Source organism: Scleropages formosus, chromosome 18, assembly GCF_900964775.1.
Source record: "Scleropages formosus chromosome 18, fSclFor1.1, whole genome shotgun sequence".
Lineage (NCBI taxonomy): Eukaryota > Metazoa > Chordata > Actinopteri > Osteoglossiformes > Osteoglossidae > Scleropages > Scleropages formosus.
In genome coordinates this window covers 1,123,028-1,146,280 of record NC_041823.1, presented here as the reverse complement: position 1 = coordinate 1,146,280, position 23,253 = coordinate 1,123,028, and the positions used below count along the sequence as shown (strand labels likewise).

Genomic DNA, 23,253 nt, shown 5'->3' with positions numbered 1-23,253 from the left:
ACAGCGAGCCGTCGTGGCGCGAGGCGCCCTACACACACACACACACACACACACACACAAAATAAAGCGTGTATTTAAACATAAAAATCAATTTTAAAAAACATAATAAAAAGAGTGATTAGCGCGTGCGTTCCGATGGAGGCGCCGGCGGCGCGCGCTGAATAGCAGTTTATTGAAAGGGGAAAAAAGAGCCCTGGGTGGGGATGGGGGGGGGGGGGAGGGTGCGAGGGCGGGTGGGAAAGGGGGCGGGGGGTGGGACAGAAGCTGGGGCAGAGCGGCGCGCGAGTCCAGCAGATCGTAGCAGACGCGCGCAGCGGAGCCGCGGTCCTGCTGGAGGCGCGTCCGTGTGCGCATCCCCGAGCCGCAGCGCGCAGATAGACATGGCATCTGGCCGTTAAGCGTCGGGACGAGTGTGAAACGGGGCGCACCGGCCACCATGGAGCGCGTCTAAGGCGGGCACGAGAAGGACGGACGGACGGACAGACGGACCCCCCGGAGTGTTTCCCGTAGCGCCGCGCGCTCCTTCGCTCTGCGGTCCCCGCTTCACTTGTAAAAAGCGGTTTTTCTCCTTTCACTTTGTTTTGGGCTTTTTTTGGTGAGAACCGTCTCGGGTTCGAACGGTCGCCATGGAGCCCAGGGAGACGCGCCTCCTGTCGGGATGCTTCCGACTGCTGATGCTGCTCACCGCCGGGATGCTGCTGATGTACAGCGCGCCCCTGGCTGCGCACGGTAAGGGGGGTTGGGGGGTCGCTTCTCACCTACGGAGCGGAGGAGGTTCAGTCATCATGTGCTGCTGGGACCGGTCATCGTCTGCAGGAATGTGGCTCGCGGCGCGCGGTGACACCCGCAGGCGGCGGACGGAGGCGCCACGCGCCGCGCTCGCGGACCGCTGCCGTCTCTAGAGACTGTGATGCTCCGATGAGGGTTTCGCGTCGTCGGTCATCGTCGGTCAGCTCCCGTTCGTTACTGGCTGTCTGCGGGAAGGCGGCTCCAAATCTGTTCACACCGTCGCCTGCTGACGGAAGGAGCCGGGTTCGAATCCCACTGCCTTCAGTTCCCTTGAGCTGAATGAGCAGAGTGAAAATGACCCTGCTGTGTCAATCAATGGGTAAATCCGTGTCAGTCAATGGGTAAATTGGTGTCAGTCGCTGAGTGGACGAACCCCTCCCTCTCGCAAAAGGTGTCACATGAATAAGTGTGAATAATTATAATATTCAGGGCTGGTGTCGCTTTGAACGCCGCTCTTTCTGCGACCTCTTGCCTCCAAACAGGGTATTTCTATTTTTACTCCGCTGTACCGGGGAAAGAGGCAGGCTCGGGTGGGGCGCTCCGTGGCTCTGTCACCTGCCCCTACCTACACAGTGGTCTTCGGCCCCCCGCCTTGTGCTCGGGAAGGACGGGAAGGACACACAAAGGGGACCGTGGTGGCGCTGGTGCTCACTGGGGTAATGGACCACACTAATGATGTGACTCCACGCTACCGCTCGCACACAAGGTTTGAGATCCTCTGTGGATCCCGAGAGCCACACAACGCCTGGTTCTGGTGCGTTCCCTCCGCTGTCTGCGGGGTTACACCTGGAGCAGGTTGACCACTCGCACTCCCATCTCTCATCGAGTCCTCGTCATTTTGTCCCTCTTATTGCAGACTGCGGGCACCTGTGATGAGGAACGCCTCTGGCACAGATCGTCTTTTATTGTTCATGTTCTGCTTCAGTATGTGAACTAAACACCAATTTGTAAATAAATAAAATGAATGTATGAATGGAAACCAAAACAGGGACAGTTCCTCACGCTGAGGAGCGTCACTGTTCATGGGGGGGCATGCAGATTGTTTGCAGGTGATTTGGAGATTGTACTGGGTACTATTGTATTGGTTGATTTCTCCATGATTTAGGGGGTACAAACCACTGAACATTAGAGGACAGGACAGGCACATCCAGTCCTTTTCAAAACCCGCTGCCACCGAAGAGAGCAGCATGGGACCAGGTCGGGGAGCTCCGATCCGATCCGATTCCCTGTACAGCAACAGGGCCACAGATGTGAGAGAGCTGGACGTGCAGGAGGTGTCTTTGTGTCTACAAACACAGGCTTGAGATCTGAGATGAAGTGGAGCAGGCGATTGGGCGCTGGTGATGAGGATGGACCACGGTCCCCTTTGTGTGTCCTTCATGATGACCATCTTGATTGTCACCCACATTGCCTGCTGGACCTGGATTCGATCTCCAAAGCTTCCGGTCAGGTCTCCAGCTGCATTTCTGCTCCGTCCATCATCGTGGAGAGCCGAGTCTCATCAGCCCTACTGCCGTTGTGCTCCTGAGATGCTGAACCCAAACCGTAACCCTGCACCTCTGGCCAGGCGTGAAATTGCGGAATAGTTATTATCTTTGTTTTTAATAAGCAATTAAAGTAAAAAGCGTACGGCCCACCGGTCAAAGAAGTTGCTCCGCAATGTGAAGCGTGCGCGACTGCGCCAGCGGGGAGTTGGCATCTTCTCAGCCATTCATCGCCATCGCAATTTACAGCAATTAGGGCCTCTGGGGGACATTGGGTCCGGGACAAGAGAGGCTGTCTGGTCCCCGCCGTCCCTCTTCCACACGGATGGGTTCGAATAGAGCGACTCTGAGAGGCGTCTCGCGGTGCCGTCTTTCAGCTCCGCGCAGCGGTTAGAGAATCGGACGCAAACTTGCGGCGCAGCGAAACGCGCGAACCCAGAGGGGGCCGCAGCGGGAGGGGGTCTTGAATGGGGCGGAGCCTTAGAAAGGGTGGGGCTGTAATGAAGGCGTGGTTGCGAGTTGGGCGGAGCTTCGAGAGGGACGTCGTCGTTCGGACTGCGAGTTCCATACAGCGTGAGTCACTGTGGAGAAAAGCGTCTGGCGAGTGAAACATGTAAATGTTATGGTAAAGGACTCAACGTTATGTGATAAAATGACAGTCAGCCGCTACGCCCCCTAGTGGATGAAGCGCCACTCCGCGTCCCGTTCTGGCTCTGCGGTCGACGAAGGAAAGGTGCGGCTGCCCAAGGCTGCGACGCTGCGCTGGTACCTACACAGTGAGAGGTTACCTGTTCCCATGGCAACGCATCCCACCCCCATCCCACCACCTGTTGCGCGCAGAACTGAAGAGCCTTAGAGACAGAGAGGAGTCGCGTCGCCTGCAAGTCAGTGCAGCGGCATCTGAATAAATCCGAATGCAGAATCCCAGTATGAATTATGAATACAGAACATGTGATGTTTTTCGCTGTTGGACCGGGTGTAGATGTTTATGTAACATCATATTTATTTAAAAAAAAGTAAAATAGGGGCTCTGTGTGTGTGACTGTTCACACTGCAATGAACCTTTGTTGTGTGTTACTCCTCGTTGGACAGTTTACTCTAAGAGGACATTGTCCACCTTCTCACTGTGTTCTCAGCCCTCTCTGCACTGCTACTGTTTCACTGGGGACACGAGCTGCAATGGAGACACTGGCAGGCTGCACTCGTTACTCCGAGACAGTTGGTGGCGCGGTGGTCAGAGATGCGCTCCTGCCTTCCATGGTCACAGGTTCGAATTCCACCTCCTGCTGCAGTTCCCTCGATCAAAGCGCTTACTCTGAGTTCATACAGAAATGGATGTTGCCCGTCTTCACGGCCTGGAAACAATGAAGTGTCCTTTCTGTTTGGTGTGTATATGTGTACTGTACATACATCATGCGTATATATGTATACAGTGTTTTTATAGATGTAAATATATGTATATCTTGGAGTTCCCAGTAAAAGTTTTTGTTTTCCCGTCTCCCCGTTAAGTCCTCTGTGTGCATTAAGTTGTGCCCTTTTATCGATTTAATAATTTTCAATGAGTTTATTCATCGACTCGTCTCATTTCAGGTCTTTGCCTTTTCATACAGTGACTTTGATGAGTCCTGAATATTAATGAGGTTTTTGTCCATTCAGCCTTTCATCGTCGTGCCGTCTTGGGGGTCTCGCTGAGGGTCTCCTCCTGTCCCGCTCTTCCTGTCCACTTTCTACCCCTTTCACCTGTTCTTTGGTCTATACGGCAGGGTAATTTTTACTGTATCAGTTCAGGGTCGGTACTGCAGCACGAGCTGAAACTCGAACCTCGGTCCTCGACAGAAGACTCTCAGTGTCGCCTGTGTAACTGGGGGCCCCCAGACCCAGACACCCCTCCCCCCTACCTCCCACTGTTTCATTCTGTGAGAATAATTGATCGGGGGGGCTCGTTGCGGCTGCTCCCCCAGGTCGATCGCACCCTCGCCAGCACTGTGGGGGTGCAGGAACGATGTTGGCACCGCCAGACCTCCCTCATTACCCACAGAGGGTCCCTGTGGGAAGGCGCTTGGCAGCAGTCGTCTCCCACACCGGTCAAACCACCCCCACCCCCACCCAGGACGGGTCCCGGCCTCAACTGCAGACTCTGTTGCATAAGGGGCGTCCCAGTTCTACCCACGGCACAGCAAACCCCTCTAGTCCCATGCAGCCTGTCTCGAACCCGGCTCCAGGCCCCTCCCCCTCCCAGTGGCCCGATGCCTCGTCAGACTCTGTGACTCCGCTGCTGGGTCGTCGTTCGGCTATGTGGGGACTGTGGAACCTCGTAATGCGTAATGAGGTGGCTGCTCTTCTCCAGCGCAGTGCAGTGCAGGGCTTCACCGTGCTGTTTGTATGCGTCGCCATGGTTTCCACACAGCGGCGCCCGGCGAATGAGTTCTTACTGGTGTCGCATCGCGGCTCACACAAAGCGTTCAGTTGTATCTGAAAGAGTTTCCCAAACTCCGCCTCATTTCCCTGCCAACCTGGCGATGGGACACAGGGCCCCCTGTAGCCGGGACAGCGCCCCCCAGAAGACAGGCAGCGCTGCAGCGCACTGCACTCAGGGTACGAACCCACTTGGGAGGTGAAGTGTGAAAAAGGATGTATTAATACAGACGTCTCTCAATGGATGTATGTATGTATGTATGTATGGATGGGTGGCTCGGTTTGCTTCTATAAAAGTATCACCGACAGTATCATCAGGGACAAATTCCAGACTTTTATCAGCTCCAGGCTGCAGTGAGACACATTAAAATTAGAACTAAATTAAAAAGACTGGAAATAAAAATGTCAATTTGTTCAGTGCTGATTGTTGACAGATTGATCCCATAAACATGTGCAGCATTTGTCAAATTCTTACCGATCAGACAGGATCTGTAAACACTGGGGAAGTGAGTTGAACCAAAGCGGAGCCCCACTCCTGTTGCATTTGAGGCCTCTTTACTGCCAGCTGTTGGCCGGGCAGGTAAACCCAGGTCAGGGCTCCTCAGGCCCTTTTTGTCACTGCGGGACTTGGATATGTCTCCTTGTGTCCAGAGCAGCTCAGATGGCAGTTCTTGTCCTGATAAAGTCACCAAGTGTGGATGAGAAACGTTGCTGAAGGCCACAACCGCAGGACCTGGTTAGACTCCCCTCTGCGCCTCTGCAGTGTGTGTGTGTGTGTGTGTGTGTGTGTGTGTGTGTGTGTGTGTGTGACACAGAGAGAAACAGGTGAAAATACACACTGAAAAGTTTCCCGTCCCCTGTTCGGACACACAAGTGGGTGGAGCGACAGGGTATGAGGCACTACAAAGTGCCCTTATAAAGTGTTTTTAATAAAAACAGAGAGCAAGTACAGCGCGCAAAAAAAAAAAAAAAAAACCCCAGACCATCAACAGTCATCAGGCAGCATCTGCATCCACAGCAGTCTGAGCCCCTCCTGGTCCCCCCAGCTTATTTACATACTGGGGCTGCACCTGGCCCTCATCAGCCAATCGGAGGAGGCGGAGGATAAATAGGTGGGCGTGGCCACATCCCCATAACAGTGTTTCACTCGACCTTCATTATTTACACAGGCTGTGTGTGTGTGTGTGTGTGTGTGTGTGTGTGTGTGTGTGTGTGTGTGTGTGTGTGTGTGAGTGAGAGAATCAGTCAGTCAGTCAGTCAGCCTTATACTGGCTGATGGTGAGACCAGTAGCTGCAATATTTTTAGGTGAGAATTCTTCCCAGAAAGAGTGGGACAGTGGGAATGGATCCCACAGGCCGCTAAGCCAAGGAGAGGGACCGGAAAACCGCAAGCGTTCGGTCTCTTCACCCTGAAAACAACTTAAACACTCTGAGTCATGGTTGCGTTGTTGGTTACCGCCGCCCTACACAGAGAGGCCTGGGAGCGACACTGGGGGGCGGAGCCTCGTCAGTGTGTGCCGATGTGTATCTATGATCCAGCTTGGCCGGCGAGTTGACGTGCGTTCGCGGTCTGGTTCGGCGGGCAGGAGCGGAGCAGTGCGGATGATGAATTTTAGAGCAATGCCTGGATTAGCCCATCTGTGTATGATTATGATTTTTCCTTTTCAAAAAATCACATTTTTTACCTTGTGTCATGTTGCCCTCTATACGAACAGTTATGGTCAGACATTACTGAGTCACAGTCGTCTCAGGTGACACCTTCGTTGGGGTCTGTCCATGTACCTGACCATTCGCCCCAGGGCTCCAACTTCTTTGTCCAACAGGGTAATTTTTATTGTATCGCTTCAGAGTAATTACCTTGCTCGAGGGTATTACGGCCACGGGGGGGGGGGATACAAACCTGCTACCTTTGGGTACAAGGGCAGTAGCCGTAACCCCTACATCACTAGCTTTCCGATTTCAAAAACCCACCGGTGGGGGGTCACGGTGACCCCAGTGTGTCACATCTCACCTTTGGAAAGCTCCAGAGAAGTGATAAACAGACACATTTCCTGTATCCCTTTGCCGCAGCATATAAATATTTATATGCTGTTTATATTATTATTATTATTATTATTATTATTAGATATTGCACTGAATTTGTATTACTGCTATTACTATTATTATTACAGTTAACATTTCAACAAACTGTATGTTTAGTATGCGGCTCAGTTCTTCTCGGTTGGCGGTTGCCAGGACAACAGACATGACTCTTCTTACCTGCATGTCTCATCGTAGGAAGCGTCGTGCGGGACAACGTGACCGAAGTGGACCGTGGTCTGAACTCGTCCTCAGGCCTTGCTGGCGATGGGGGACAGGGTCACCCGGTGCTCAACGCCACACGCTCGGTCCCCCTGCCCCGGGGCAGCGAGGAGCTGGGCAGCGGCATGCTGGGAGAGGGCGTGGATGTGTCCTCGTCCCCCGGGGACCGCGGGGTGGAGACGAGCACAGCCATCAGCCAGGACTCGGCGGAGAAGGACGACCTGCTGGAGGTGACGGCGGCCAACCTGCCGACGCTTCCCCCGCCACGCGCCGGAGGCGGAGCCCAGGTCCTCCTGGACTTCAGAGATGACGAGGAGCCGCAGAAGCCGTCGCGAACGCACCCCCCGTGGCGCCCCACCCTGCCCGGCCTGTGGGAGGTCGTGTTCGACATGGACGTGGAGCCGCCCACCCCGACCCCCGCGCAGTTGCCCGCCGAGCCCGACGTCGTCACCGTGGACTTCCGGCGCCACGACCTGAAGCTGACCTCCCTGGAACCCACGGCCAACGAGCTGCAGGCCGCCAACCCCACGGCCTGGGTGGTGCCCGACGCGTACGACTACCTCACGCCTTTCGGGGGCAGCGTCGCCACGGAAACGTACACGGAGGAGGAGAGCAGCCCGGCCCCCACCGCCGAGGACCAGGACGTCATGCGGCTGACCACGACCCCGCCCTCCCGGCCTTTTGACCCCCGCACCCTGGGCACCACCCTGCTGGGCGGGGAAGATGAAGACGAGGAGCCGCCCCCGGCCCCGGGAGTGGTGGACGCCTCCAACGGCTCGGACTGCCGCCCGGGATACGTGCGCCACAACACGAGCTGCAGGTCCCTCTGCGACTTCTTCCCCAGCTACTGCTTCAACGGGGGGCAGTGCTACCTGGTCGAGGGGACGGGGGTCTTCTGCAGGTAGGCCACGCCCACTTCTCGAGAGCACATCTATGTGTGGGGCAGGCCTTCGCGGCTGCGCTGTTTAGCGGAAGGTTTCCAACCACCGCACCCCCTGCTGGCCTCTCTGAAAGTAGGAGACTCGCTCGGTTCCCCTTGTCTGGGAGGATACGGCAGCAGCGCCTGCACCTCATATACACTGATTTACTTCTTCATTTGCTACTTTTTCAGACACCTTTCTCCAAAGTGAGACAAAAAGCTTTAGACACAAACACGCACACACACACACTGGCTGTGGACAAAGCTTGTGTGTGTAACACCATGTTGCTGGTTCACATCCCTCCAGTAGCTCCTGTAGAAGTAACATTCAAACAGCAAAGACATAGATAATCACAGCAGATGGTGTTGGAGATTAGGAAAGAAGTGGCTCTCAAAGAGATGGATCTGAGACCCTTCTTGGATATGGGAGAGATTCAGCAGCTCTGAGGGACACAGGCAGCTCATTCCAGCACATTGAGGCCAAAGCTGAAAAGCAAAGAACTATTGATTTTGGACCCCTGTTAGCAGTCAGTCTTCACCCTGCAGTCTCGTCTTCTGTTTTAATAGGTCAGCAGGTGGTGCAGCAGTTAGAGCTACCTGACCTCTGACCCCATGACCTTCTGGGAGCATGGTCCAGGTGAATCATGACCTCCAGAGCACAGTCCTGGTGTCACAAGAAGTAGGTGTGGTGGTTTTCAGCGCTGTTCCTGGAGACCCCCTGCTGATGTCGGTTTGCGTTGCATCTGAAGCTTTTACCGCGCTCTTACTGCGCTTTCGCAGATGACCGAGTAAAGTGCACGTTTTGGTCAAACACGTTCACACGGGACTCAGCTGCTTGACACCAGACTGCTGCTCTCCTTCAGGTCTCAGGTCCACTTTGCTTAAAGGGCAAATCGGCGTCGACAGCAGAAAGAGACGTACAGCTGGTGCGTGTGTGTGTGTGTGTGTGTGTGTGTGTGTGTGTGTGTGTCACTGCTGACATCCCTTTATGTTCCATTTGGACCGTGTCCCTACACTTCTGTAAGCCATCAGTGGTCCGGCGCCGCATGTGCCTCATACTGTCTGTCCACGATGACTGTGCTGTGTGTCCCACATGTCCCGTGTGTCCTGTGTGTCCCGTTCATGCTGTTAGTCGTGTCTCGTCGGTTTGAAGGCCGATCGATGGAGAACAAGAATCAAAGTGTTTTTGTGAACTGGAGGAAGTGCGGTGTGTGTGTGTGTGTGTGTGTGTGGAAAAACAAAAATGAAAGGAAACAGTATGAGGGTGACTCACAGCTCAGTGTGTCTGCCAGCATGGAAAGGGCTGCTTTTCCTATTGTCCGTGTGTGTGTGTGTGCGTGCGTGCGTACGCACATATTTCATAGTATTTCTATATAAGTTTATGATTATGTTTGTCTGTATGTCTATCCATTTGTGCAAATTTGTGTCTGTGTGTTTTTGTATTTGTGTGGCTGTGAGATGGAGAGCACACACACACACACACACACACACACACACGCACACACACGCACACACACTTCACCAGCAGCTTGTTGTAATTAAAACAGGCTCGGCTCAGTCTGGCTCTGGCGGGTTCCTTAACCGCGCGGCCAGCATCGCATCAGGACCGTCCAATGGCGCTGTTGCTAACTCGGGTTGCCATAGCAACCTCCTGTCTTGCAGCAGCGGTACACACACTGCTCCACATAAACGCAGTGGTATTTATCACACGCTTCAGGTTGCAGTCGGACACACTCGAGAGCGTAAACCCCTCTCCGTCCAGCAGCCTCAGTGTGTCCGGGGGGAGGGGGGGGTGAACCCTGGAGACTGACACCTAACCTTTGACCTTGGACCTTGTGCCCTGACCTGCAGCCCTACGAACAACCTGTGTGTCACATCCCACCAGGTGTTGGGTGTCAGTGATCAGTGAGACTCAGTGTAGGTGGCGCCAGCGTTGGGCTTTAGGCTTTTCCATCATTATAATAATTATTGCTATTTTTTAACGCTGGATGCAGTGCAGTAACAGCACCGGTTATGAGGGTGGGGTTACCAGTCACCGCGACCCAGTACCACGGTTCTGTTGCTCTTTTTCTTCAATAACAGTACTACTACTACTAATGATAATCATCCTCGAAACTGTTGCAGTCAGAAGGGTCTGGGTTCGAATCCCACCTCCTGCCGTAGTACCCAAAACTGACACAGTAAAAATCACTGCACCGAGCTGGTGCAGCACACAGTTGTCCCAGTGTTAGTCACCCGGGAGAAAAGTGTCAGATAAATGAATGTGTAATAGAGTGAATTGATCAGTTAAAATGTGTCCACACACACACAAGACAGACTCATAAATGTGTGTGTGGGTCTCTAATTTGATGGGGTTCTTCATAAGGAACTCAGCTTGTGGGGGTGTAGAGCCGCATCATTCGCCAGAGTGTTTCATTAGCAGACTCCATTCTTGTTGTCTCACTTTCACCGACAGACAGACAGACAGACAGACAAACGGACAGAGAGTCTCAGTGCAGCCCAGTCCAGTTGTCATAGTGCTGCTGTCTGCACTGGGACTCCATGGGTCTCGGCACTGACTCGACCTTAACCAGGTTTATTGGCTGACAGCAGTGTATGTGACGGAGCTGATAGACGGTAATGTGTGTGTGTGTGTGTACGAGAGAGACCGTGGTAAAGCTCACAGAGAGCAGGGAGAGAGACGGAGAGGGCGTGTGTGACGGAGCTGACGGACCGTTTTTGTGCATGTGTCCAATTTCCATGTCCTCATGTCCTCTGTGAGACGAGCTGCTGATGTGCTGCTCTGCCCCCCCAGGTGTAGCGTACAGGACTACATCTGGCACAAAGGTTCCCGGTGCGAGTCGGTCATCACCGAGTTCCAGGTCATGTGTATCGCGGTGGGCGCCGCCGCGCTCATGGTGCTGCTGCTCTTCATGGTCACCGTGTGTTTCGCCAAGAAGCTGCACCTGCTCAAGACGGAGAACCGCAAACTGCGCAAGCGCAGGTGAGTGGTCCCCGGGGAGGGGGGGGGGGGGAGTGGAGTCAAACAGCAGAGGAAGTGTGTGAGGAGGAAGGAGAGACGGTGCAAAGGCTGAAAGTGACAGCTGTGTGTGCGCGTGTGTGTGTGTGTGCGCGCGCTCGAGCAACGTCCACCAACAGAACACACCCCACTCTCCACGGTAACCCAGGGAGCCCACGGGGCGCATCCCTCACAGCTGTGATGTCATCCTCTCCATGTGGAAGTGGGCCAGCGTGTGGGGCGGAGCTGACCTACATACACACAGCTGTGCTGCCTGGGGGAGCGCGTGTGTGTGTGTGTGTGTGTTGGGGGGCAATGTCTGCAAGCTCTGCTGATGAGAGAGACAGAGAGAGAGAGAGAGAGAGAGAGAGAGAGAGAGAGAGAGAAGCTCCTCCAGCTGCATTTTCCTGGACCAGAACACACACTGCAAAGTGGAAACACATGGGCTGCTCTCTTACTGTGTGTTTTGGGGAGGGGGGGGGGGGCTGTCTCACACACACAGTGAGGGAAACCATGGTTACGATCCCTGCTGAACAAATGTTGGGATGATCGGTGTGTCGAATGTCAAGTGTGTTCTGACAAACGAGGGGTCAGAGGGCCAATGAGAGCAGGAAACTGCACAGGAAATAAAGACCATGTAAGCCGGGGAGGGTGTGTGTGTGTGTGTGAGTGAGTGAGTGAGTGAGTGAGTGAGTGACACATCTCATGGTGGTGGAGACATGACCCTTGGCTCATGAATGATGACTAGAGAGAGTGAATAAGGAACTATGATGAGTGAATGCGATGACTGAATGTGTCCCTGTAGAGGACCTTCGTACCTGTACCTGTGCACCGTTGGACAGTTGAAAGACGCAGCACCTGAGTGTGACGACATGAACTGCTGTGCACTTTCGTCGTTTTCTTGTGATTGCGTACTCTCTTCGTACCCTGTTTGTGTTTTATTACAGTCGTTAATATTTTCCTCGATTGTTGCATCGCAGAGGTCTGTGCTTCCTCACCTGTCTGTCTGTCCTCCCGTCCGTCCGTCCGTCCGTCTCTCTGTCCTCCTGTTTTGCCTGTTACTCTTGTTTGTTTAACTTGTTTTGTTCTGCATCTTTCTTTGTTTCCTCTTTTTGTGTTTGGATGTTTGTGTGACTTTTTGCTTCTCGTCATATCAGTTCACCTGCCGTTTGTTTCTTTCCCGCTGTGTCTCGTTCTTTTTTGTCTGCCAGCTTCTCGGGTTGCGCGCGCGCGCGTGTGTGTGTGTGTGTGTGTGTGTGTGTGTGTGTGTGTGTGTTTGTCTCCCTGTCTCTGTGTCCATTCCACGTGTCATCACTCCTGCTCCACTTTCTGTCTCTCTGTCCATCTGTCTTCCCCGTGCATGTCTCACCATCTCTCTGTCTGTCCGTTCGTTCATTTCCCTCCGTCTGTCTGTCTGTCTTCTCTCTTCTCACTGTCTATCCCAGTTCCACACTAATGCTTCTCTCTCTCTGTCTCTCTGTCTGTCTGTCTGTCTGTCTGTCCGTCCCTCTCGCTTGTTCTCTCCTCCCTCTGCCACGACCCCCCACCCCACGCTGGCCCCTCCCTCATCCCTGCGCGCCCCCCAGCAGCAGTAAGTACCGTCCCTCATCGGCGGAGCAGCCCAATGACAATTTCTCGCTGTCCACCATCGCTGAGGGCTCGCACCCAAACGTAAGGACACTGTGCGGCACGCCCCCCCACCCTCCTCATGCCCACGCTTTGGCTTACTATGATAACATTATCTGTCAGGTAACGTCCTTCCTCTCTCTCGCTCTCTCGCTCGCCCGCCCGCTCGCTCTCCTCCCCCTCTCCCTCCTCCCCTGCCCGCACGTGCCTGCCTAGCACCCTGTGGGGGCGGGGGGGGTTCTCTCCGCAGAAACGCTAGCGAACCTCAGCGGCCGCACTGTTGCCATGGTAACAGCACCGGAGAGCCCATCCGGGCGCAGAAGCGTGCGGCGGAGGCACTCGTACGGACGCGAGCAGAGCAGTCGGTGATGCGGTCGCGCTCAGCTCGCACCCCCCACGTGTGGGTCACAAGCTGCTCTGTTTTCAAATGTTTCTGGCAGAGTGAACGTCAACACCTGCCGTTACCTGGCCGTGCGGCACCACCTTCATTCAACTCACTTCCACGGTGTTTACAGCTCTTGTCTGGAGTTCCTGAGTGTCGCTGATCAGCAACAGGATGTGGAAGGTTGTTTATGTTCGTGGGATGAATCAGTCAACAATCAGCACTGACCGGAGCTTTGCGGAGACAAAACATTTGTCTTTTCAGGCATTTTAAAGCAGTTTAAAATGTCCATTTATTGTAGCTGTATCCAGGACTTTCACCTAACTTTCACCAAATCAATGTAGATCTCTTTTACTGAATGCAGAGCAAATAGAAGAAAAGAAAAGTGCTGTGATGGTCTGGCGGCTCCCAGTGTTCAGAGCTACTGCCTCTAGAGCCAAAGGTTGCAGGTTTGATCCCCACCTCTGGCTGTAGTGCCCTTGAGCAAGGTACTTACCCTAAATTACTCTAGTAAAATTACCCTGCTGAATAAATGGCTAAATAATTGTAAGTTGCTTTGGAGAAAAGCATCTGCTCAGCGAATAAATGTAATGTAACGGTTATATAGCCAATATTTAATTAATTCGAAGTTTTCGCTGAACAGGGCGCGTGCGGAGCTTGAGAGACGTCTATCGATCGCCATGCTGTGGCTCGATTTACGAAAAGACGAATGAACGAACTTCCGCTCGCAGCTCCATTCGTTTGTTGAGGATCAACTGTAGTTTCCTACAAAAGGATAATCCTTAATTTCTTTGTTCATCGAAACATGGTTACTACGGTAATTTTACTTTAACACCTCTCTAAAAGGCAACTCAGGGATTCGACCCCACAAACCATTGCTCTCACGCCGCGTTACTCAGTCACTCAAGTTGCCCCACTACCTGCAGCCCCATTGGTGATGCCTGTTGCATTATGGGAAACTCCGCCCCATTTCCACACGAGCAGCACATGAGCATCTCGGAGGCTGAAGCTCAGCGTTCCGATAGCAGGAGACAGCACCGCCCCGAACCGACTCAGACCACGTGGTTGTAGTTTCATGAGCCTCAGGATGGCGCTGGCAGGATCCCAGGCTGTCTGCAGAGAGAACCCCCCCTTCCCCTTCCCCTTCCCCTTCCCCTTCACTCCTCCCCTGTTTGATCACCTCTGCATCATCTGCTCATGGCATGTTTGGAGCGCTCACATGCGCCCCCTGCGGCGTCATGAGAGGCACTGCAGCTTGTCTGTCGCACCGCACCTCTCTGTGTCCACCTGTTTAGCATGTTAATCCTGTTCCTGGTTTGCAGGCGGATGTGGGGCAGGGTGGCGGGGGGGTGGGGGGTGGGCCTATGGGGGCTCATTAGGTGTGTCCCTTGGAAAGGGTGAGGAGAAGACCAGCTGGCCACAGGATAAACACCTGAGATGCAACACCCGCCTGCTGCAGGCAGACAGACAGACAGACAGAGAGACAGTGGGATGTCGTCCACTAGCGGACGCCATCGAGTTTGCAGCATTCAGGCCATGCGCTCTTCACGTCCACAGTCGATGCGGCTGGTGATGACATGTCTCAAACCTGGGTTCAGATACTAACTCTGTCATGAACTTCATTGAAAGCAACTTCATTGCCGCCACTTGACTTGGGTCACAGGTCAAAGCACAACGACTGGTCCACGACACGCCGGTCACCATAGTAACCGGAACCCCACCAATGCAGCATGGATGCCACCGCTGTCTGCTTCTTCCCGGTGTGAACTGAAAGTGGGTGCGGCCTTGCGGGGGGTGGGTCCACCTGCTGCGGCCCCACCCTCCCGTGGGTCTGCAGTCACAGCACTCCAGCACAGCCCCTCTTCCCTCCCGTCTCTCTCTAACTGTCTCTCAATAAGGACATGATGTTTGACTTGTGAGGCCTGTAACCGTGTCCCCTCCCCCCGACCCTCAGAAAACCATGAGCAGATACACCTGGCAGTGTAAGAGCAAAGAGGAGCCCCATGGCGAGGTAAGCAAAGCACTGAGAGCCCCCTCCACCCCGCCCCGCTGCCCTGTGTCCTAAGCAATGGGATAAGACCCTCCCGCGGTGGTGCCCTGACCCGGTTCAGCCCTCGTGACAGGAAATAATCCTCAGTGACGAATACATGGCAGTTTCTTGTGGCCACTTTTGATAAAATCTGGTCTCTTCTGTATGGAAACGTGACGACGCTGCAGGAAACGGCATCAATATGTAATAGAGCAGCAAATTTCTAATAGCGCTGAATGCAAGAGTTACATGGGGCCAGCAGGTGGCGCAGTGGTTAGAGCCACCGCTTTGCACTCAAAGGACCCGGGTTCAGATCCCACCTCCTGCTGCCACATCCGTAGTGAGAGAACTTACCCAGAACTGAGACAGTAAAAATGACCCTGCTGTACAAATGGGTATATCAGTGTAAGTCACTTTGCAGAAAGCACTGGGCTAAAAAATAAGCGTAAATATAAATGTGAGACACCAGGGGCCTCTCGCGAAGGGCGGTGGCTCCCGAAGAAGAGGGTTTGAGGGGAGACACGAGGTCCCCGTCCCCAGTGAACTCCCCCTCAAGTGCCTCCCCCCACCCCACATCCTGTTTGGTGGGACTCTGTCCGATATGGACCGTCCTACCGGCTCCAGTGAAACCGGACACTTCCGTATCCCTCCTCCCTGCGCTACTGGGCCATCGCTCCGCTGGGGGCCACGGAAGGGCCCGGCTCAATTAGCTGTCTACCCACAATCCCCTGAGCTCCCCATGACCTTCACGCTCCCTCCACAGTCAGGATGCTGATCGATACGGCGCTGCGCTGGGGACGGTAGGACGGAGGGAGGGAGGGAGATGAGCCAACGGCAGGTCGGTCCCCCTCGCTCAGGGTTGTCCGATACCCCAGCCCCTCCCCCCAGATGAGCTCACGAGTTCCCAGGATGAGAGGACGGAGTGTCCTTAGCACCGCAGGGTACTGTTACTAATGAGCGCCCTACAATGGGCACCCATCCACCACACCCTTCTCCCTGCAGCCATATGTGGGGGGGGGGGGGGGCACGTACACCGTTTAATACAAAACAAATGTGACTTCAGTAAAGAAGCAGACGAGCCGGATGGTTTTGATGGTGGTCCTGAAGCCAGCAGGCGGCAGGCGGTGCAGTGGTTAGAGAGTCGCTGGGGGGGGGTGGTCCCAGGTTGGAGTCCCACATCCTGCTGCGGTGCCCTTGATCAAGGTACTTACACTGAAAATGACCCTGTCGTTTAAGTAGGTAAATAGTAGGTAAGCAGACACTTTGGAGAAGGTCGTCACTTCAGTGAATAAACACATCCCACCTCAGTGGCACCTCTACCCACCCCTGTCCATCTCTCCTTCCCAGCAACCTCGATTTGGTGGCTTCGCTGGGCTCCTCCTGCCGAGACGCAAATTCTTTTCAGGAAAAGGCTGAAAATGCTTTATAGTTCAATAAGAGAACCGCGTCGTTTTATGGGTCCAGAACGGAGCAAACGGCACCAGACCGTGCCGCCCGTGACCATGAGTCCAAGAAGAGATGACCGTGGCACCGGATGGTCAGAGTCCTGCAAGGCAATCAGTCATACCAGTGTGCGGGGGAGGAGCTCCAGCAGGGTGGGGGCGGAGTCAGGAGACAGGTGGGCTTCACACACAGGTGTCGCAGCCCTGAGAACAGGACTTGAAGGAAGCTGGAATAACTGCATGACTTCAACATCTTTATGAAATTTTAATACAGACAGGCAGAGAGACAGACAGACGACTGGACACCTGCTGCCCGCTGGGGGGACGGGGACCAGCTGGATGGCAGTGGCTGTACCGGACTCAGTGGGAACCGGGGGGCAGCTTTGCATGTATGTATGCATGCATTTCAACTGGGAGCCTCATACAGCCATCTGCCCTCCACTGTGCACCCAACACATAGGTCAAAGGTCAGGGGACAGAGCACGTAAGAGGCGAAGAACGAGCAGGGCCACTGTGTGCCAGCGTGTGCGTGCGTGCGTGCGTGCGTGCGTTCACACGCGGGGCGCCTGACAGCAGGGCTGTTCCTCCGCAGGACGATCCTAACGCCCAGAACAAGCTGGAGGAGCCCGTGAAGCCCCCGGCGCCCAAGGAGGACGAGGCCCTCAACATCCAGAACTCGCTCACCCCCAAGCACGAGAACAACAAGGTGGGCGCCGACGACAACTCCTCGGAGGTAAACTCGCTGCAGAACAATATGATGTAGTGCCACAGACGGCCACACGCCGGCGCCAGCACCCCCCCCCCCCCGCCACGACCGCCACCGCCCCTCGTCACCGCCGCCATCGCCGACGCCACCTCCACGCCACGACAGAAACTCCCGACAGCCCCTCCCCCTGCGCCCGCTCACGCCCCGCCCCCAAGTTGTTGCTCCGCCCCCTGTAGTCTAGCCCTCACCCGTTGCCCCCGCCGTCCCGAGAAATGGCATGCGTTGGTGTACTTTGTAAAAAAGAAAAAGATTTATGAAAAAAATATGTTACAGCCACAAAAAAGCTACTGAGAGGTTTTTGATGTTTGTCGACTAATTCAGTGAGTCTGTATAAATATTGAAAAATGCTCGGATCGATATGGAAAAAAGTTTATGATGTGTCTCCGTTTTCATTGATGTGATTTCTAATCCTTTGCTGTATTTGGATTTTTTTTGTACTTTTTGGGTATACAGATGACAAACAGAAACAAAATCTGACAGTTGTTGAAATAAAACTTTTTAACATTAAAGACACGGACCCTGTGTGTTCCTGTTGACGCTGACCCCCCCTTTCCCCCCCGCACTCTGCGTTCCTGTTGACCATGCACGGTCCTACCTTCCCTGGACACGTTCACTCCACCTTGTTCACGCGGTCGAGACTGTGTCCTTTCCTGTCTCCCTGCACCCCCACATACACCAGCACCTTATGGACACAAACTGGAAGCAAAGTTTGTTTGTAACTCGTTTTGTTCGTAACTCCGAAGTCACTCTTCCCACTAATTTACAATTAATAAAAGGTTAATAATGCAAACCTCCCTTGATTTTTTTGCACTGCTTACATTCTGAAAAAATTTCAATGCAGCCAAAATACAGAGATACTTTTTAGAATTATTTTAACATTTTCATCATCTGGGATGCTCTTTAAAATTAAAAGTTAATTATAAATTTCAGAAACTAAAATATGGGCTGTCTCCGCAAACTCCTGTTGAGCCCCTACTGTTGACTGGCTCATCTCAGAAATGCATGCAGCGTTTGTCATCTTGTTACTGGTCGCCGACGCTCCGGAGCACTAGAGACGAGCCGTAAGCACCATGGAAGTGAGTTGAACGAAGGCGGGTCTCCACTCCTGTTCTGTCCGGCTACTCTTTACCGCCAGGTATCGGCGCAAACGTTGAAGGCGGCGCATTTGCTCCGCTACAGACAGAAATTAGAGAAACGAGCTGTGAAGGAAATGCGATTAAAAATAAATAGATAAAATGGAAAATGCTCCTGCTTTCAAAAATTCATAACACGACCTTTCGCGGCACGAGAAGCCAGTGCGCTCAGAAGCCACGACTGGCTGCCATGGTAACTCTTGCTCCAACACCACGTGACGCTCGGCAGGAGACGTGAAGGAGGAGAGACGTGTCCCCAGCCGTCTCTCCGGCTGTCGGACGCTCACACACGTCGTCATCGTCACCGGGCTCTTTGGGAGGAGGACGGTGAACGATCGCACCTTTCAGCGTTGGGAACATGCCGGACACACGCAGGAACACCGGTTACACCGCCGCTCCTTACCGTGTCCTTCTAGTGCCTGCACAGCTGAATAAACAAACAAAAGCACAAACAAGTTCAATGTAATTCTTAAAGAATCACTTTATTTTAATATTTGAAGTGATTTACTTTGATGGGATAAATACTTCATTATGAATTCAGATTTGGTTAGGAGCTCTCCCGAACGTGGCGCCGTGATCCAACGTGGCTTCGTGGTCATTAGTCCTTTTCCTGGTCAGCGCTTTGCTGAACTGGCTAATTGAAACCCAAATTGTATAAAAAATCACTTACTTTAAATTTCTGAAGTGATTTTGAAGCACGGAGCCGACAGAACTCGAGATAAAATGCTCGTGGTGAACGCAGGAAGGAATCGCTGTAGGCCTGTTCTTCGCACCCGACTCCTCCCTCCCGTGAAGGTCAGCGGTGGACGAAGTGTCGCTCCAAACAGAGGAGCCACCTCTTCTGCACCGGATTCCGGTGGTGCTCTGCTCTGATCTGCTGCCTTACCCTTTTAGGTCCCAGGTTCCAATCCCACCTCCTACTGTAGCAGCCTTGATCAAGCTGCTCACCTTGAACTGATACAGTAAAAATTACCCTGCTGCATACACAGCTAAATCAGTGTAAGCTGCCTCAGAATAAAGCATCAGAGTAAAGAATAAAGGTAAATGTGGTGCTGAACACGACACGGTAAAAGTGCACTTGTTCTCCTTCTTGTCCCACGCCCTTTTCCCCAACACCGTAGTAAGCGGAACTGAGAGAGGACTTAAGTCAGCGTGTTTTGGCATGTGCTGCCGGTCTGGGTTTGTGTGTGTGTGTGTCTGTGACATGAGCAGTGTGAGGACACCGCTCGCTAAAGGCATTCTGTATTATATGTCTTAGTGGATTTGGTGGAAAACCCGGAACAGGAACCGTACCAAGGACCGCAGCCAGAACCCCCTGGAGCGCGATCGACCTCCCACCCCTACCCCCCACCCCCACCATCCTCCAACACCCTCCAGCGACCCCCTTCTGTGTTCACAGGGATCCATCATTGTAGAAGACGCACCTTTCGACACACACCTGTATGGTGCTGTTCACACACCGCTATTCAAACACTGCGTTACTTTCAAATTTTCACACACAGTAAAGATCTGCAGTGGCTCTGCCCCCCTGCGTTTCTCAGACACCTGAACCGTCGGGACGTTCTTTGTAAGCTTTACGTGTTTTTTGCACTTCTGCAGTAAAACTCAACACATTTCCCCACCCCCACCTGGCTCCACCTCACACCCCCCACATAAGCGGTGACTGAGGGGCGGAGGGGGCGTGTCACCGAGAAGTGGCGCCGCCGTGTTGCTTAGCACCTCCACCCCTTTTCTCGATCCCTTTCGCTACCCATCCCTCCCTATCCCTGCCTCCCACTCTGGTACAAGGCGGTTGCCATAGCAACACTCCTTGCTGCCACTGCAGATTGTAGCCAGGGAGATGAGGTGTCTCTCACTCCCTCTGGTTAGGGGTGCGAGTCCATCTCTCTGTCATCACTGTGTCATCCACACATGGCATCCAGCACACGGCGTCCCTCTGAGTCGGATCATGTAGGAATGATGTCATTTTCTTCTGTGCGCCTGTGTGGGGGGTGAGCTCTTCACAGGAGACATTTGGGTGTTAGCTGGGCCATGTGGTGCAGTTATCATTTTGATCATTAATGAGTGGTTGAGGTCTTTACCTTGACCACAGGTTCTACATGTGATGCTACAGAGAGCTGATGCTGGACCCCCCAGGCCTGGTTTGAGGCTCCCAAAAACATGGCACTGTGATCTCATCTTCAGCGTGTTCTTTGGAAGCGGGTACCCAGTTTGCATGTTCACAGCCTCTGTGGAGAGACGGGTCTATAGCCACTCTCTCTCTCTCTCTCTCCCTCTCTCTCTCTCTCGCCCGCACTCTGTCACACCCCAGCTCCTTATCAACCCCCCCACCCCGTTTCTCCTGCAACACGCCGACAGTCTTTTGCAGCGTGAACATATGTGACCGTTGGACAGTGTTCACATTAATGCCACGGGGACTGGGGCCGGGCATCTGAGGGCCATATGTACAGTAATGCACTTCAATCATGTAAAATCATGTGATATTTATGTAATCATGTAATAATCATGTCAATAATGTGCATACGTGTCCTTAACGAGGAATCGGGGTAACGAGGGGTAATGCGCTGGTAAGGGAGCCAGAGCTGCACTCAGCTGGCACATGGAGGAGTGAGAGCGAGGGAGGGCGAACAGTCGGGCGGGAAAGTGACATCATCGCCGTGTGGCACCCTGAGTCGCACGCTGTCATTGGCTGTTCATGCGGTGGAACGATGGCACTTGGATTATAAATAGAGCCATGCGATTGGCCGGCAGAGGAAAGTTCTGTGCACGCGCACGCACACATACATACACTCACATACACACATGTGGTGCTGTCACACTAGTAGCCTTGGAAACCATGGCTGAGGAAGACAGTGAGGGCGGGGGAGGTTGTAATTGGCCTAACTGAAGAGACAGCAGTGAATAAATGTCTAAAGAATGCTGACAATTAAACATTCACCATGTTTTACATAACATTTTCATAGAAATTGGTTTGTTAAGAGTAAAAAAAAATCCTCACTCTCCCATTTGGACCCATTAAAGTTGTGGGGGTGGCAGTGGGGACAGCTGAACAAAGTATTTGTGTGTGTGTGTGTGTGTGTGTGTGTGTGTGTGTGTGTGTGTGTGTGTGTGTGCGTGTGTGCGTGTGTGTGCGTGTGTGTGTGTTTCCACAGGATGCGGTTACCATTGATGTGGAACTTCATGTCCCCAAACATGTCAGCATGAAGACCCCCAGCGGGCAGCCCTACTACTACAACATCTACCTCTTCAAGGTGCCCAAGTCACCAGAGCGGGACAGGCCCCAGAGGAGCATGGGAACAGTGAGCGCATCGGGGGTGCAAGGCCACTCCCCTGTGTCACTACGCTCAGGGTACAGCCCTGTCAGCACCCGCTCGTTGCCCCCTGAACCCTCGAGGAGACATCGAACGCGAGTGGGCCGCACGTGTACCCCCTGACCTGAACTCTGACACAGTGTAACAACAGTGTAACATATTGACACAATGTAACCGATTGACTAAGCGCAACACACTGACACAGTGTAATTGTGACATTCCCCTGTTTCTTCACCCTGGATGACCCTTGGACTCGGGGCTGTTGAACTGTGACAAATAAACTGTGTGTTTCTTTGTAAGAATACAGGAGCAGACCGTGGTCCAGGTAAAAGGCAGAATAAAGGCAGTAGAGACTCAGACTTTGATTGTTCTATTTCTCTACATGTCATTTCTCACTGTGACCAGGGTTTATATAGGCATCAGAAGGCATGACAGCTAGACACCTAGACTGAGGTGCATAGCTCAGATGCTTGTGTACAGTAACTATAAGCAGAGGTGTGTCTGGGTGTCATGGCAACTAGGAGCAGACCTTGGTGTGTTCCATCCCCCTTGCCTTCTGCACTCGTCCGCCTTTAGAACCCAGCTAAGATTACGCTGCAAAACCTGATTCAACCTCCCAAATGGGGCATTAGGTATGACCAGCATAGCCCCCAACCAACAGACTACCTGAAACTTAAAGGGCTGCAGTGCCATGTACCAGCTGGGGATACTGGAGGTTCTGGCTTCTCACACACACACACACACACACACACACACACACACATACTTTCTGAACCTCTTGTCCCATACGGGGTCGCGGGGAACCGGAGCCTAAGCCGGCAACTCAGGGCGTAAGACCGGAGGGGGAGGGGACACACCCAGGATGGGACGCCAGTCCGTCGCAAGGCACCCCAAGCGGGACTCGAACCCCAGACCCACGGGAGAGCAGGACCCGGTCCAACCCACTGCACCACCGCGCCCCCCTCCGCCTTCTCAATGTACTGTAAAACCTTTGTGGCAAAGGTTTGCTGCTCTACAAAATACTGTGTTTTTCTCCAAAAACCGGGAAAGAGAGGACCTCAAATCCTAATAGCATTCATCCTCAGCACAAAGAGGAGAAAAAATCAGGGCAGGACAGGCCAAGTGCAGAGGGTTTCTTTAACAGTTTCTTACTGCACCACCAAAACAACCAGATCAGGGTTCCCTTTTCAGGCAAGGTCAGAGAGGGGTGTACGAGTCAAAAATCCAAATGAACCATATGTTTAAAGCATCTGCTAGAAGAATGGACTTCATTGCTTTTTGGTCGTGGGTATTGGACAGGCAGAGATGGCATCTCCCTCCTCCCAGTCACATTCTTCACTGGGTTTTCTGTGAGTGAAGCCCACCTCAGCAACTTGAGGACAGCCCTGAGGGGTACCAAACACCACCTTAGGTCTATGCTATAGATAATTATATCATCTAAGTATGTGGAAACATAGGCAGAATGCAGTGAGATTATGCCCATAAGCCACTGAAAGGGTGGGGGCAGCAAGAAATCCAAATGGAATTGTGATATAATGGTGTAATCCAAAAAGAGGTCTCCACAAACATTAGGACAAGGGAATCTACCAGCAGCCCTTGGCTAAATCCACTGTTTAATGAAAGTGAGTGGTACTACAACAGTCCAAGAGCTCATCCAC

General features: G+C 53.2%; 1 protein-coding gene across 7 annotated transcripts; it reads left to right on the top strand.

Moving 5' to 3' along the window:
• Window positions 1–270: 270 nt before the first annotated feature.
• On the top strand, window positions 271–17,720 carry LOC108923638 (chondroitin sulfate proteoglycan 5-like). 7 transcript variants are annotated; one of them, XM_029246052.1, is made up of 6 exons: window positions 271–729; window positions 6,966–7,890; window positions 10,703–10,891; window positions 12,496–12,577; window positions 14,869–14,925; window positions 16,978–17,720. In XM_029246052.1, the coding sequence occupies exons 1-6, from the start codon at window positions 627–629 to the stop codon at window positions 17,146–17,148; spliced, it is 1,527 nt and encodes a 508-aa protein (XP_029101885.1). In that variant the 5' UTR covers window positions 271–626; the 3' UTR covers window positions 17,149–17,720. The 7 variants fall into 7 exon arrangements, with proteins under 7 accessions (XP_029101885.1, XP_018590048.2, XP_029101887.1 ...); XM_018734532.2 differs by having other exon boundaries at window positions 12,493–12,577; XM_029246054.1 differs by lacking the exon at window positions 14,869–14,925.
• Window positions 17,721–23,253: the final 5,533 nt, after the last annotated feature.

What these genes read in the sequence shown, in the direction of transcription:
- LOC108923638 (XM_029246050.1), top strand. Translation starts at nt 627, where the DNA reads ATGGAGCCCAGGGAGACGCGCCTCCTGTCGGGATGCTTCCGACTGCTG. An exon ending in CGCAAACTGCGCAAGCGCAG is followed by an intron (nt 10,892 to 12,492) that starts GTGAGTGGTCCC and finishes CGCGCCCCCCAG; the next exon opens with CAGCAGTAAGTACCGTCCCT. An exon ending in ATGATAACATTATCTGTCAG is followed by an intron (nt 12,656 to 16,977) that starts GTAACGTCCTTC and finishes GTTCCTCCGCAG; the next exon opens with GACGATCCTAACGCCCAGAA.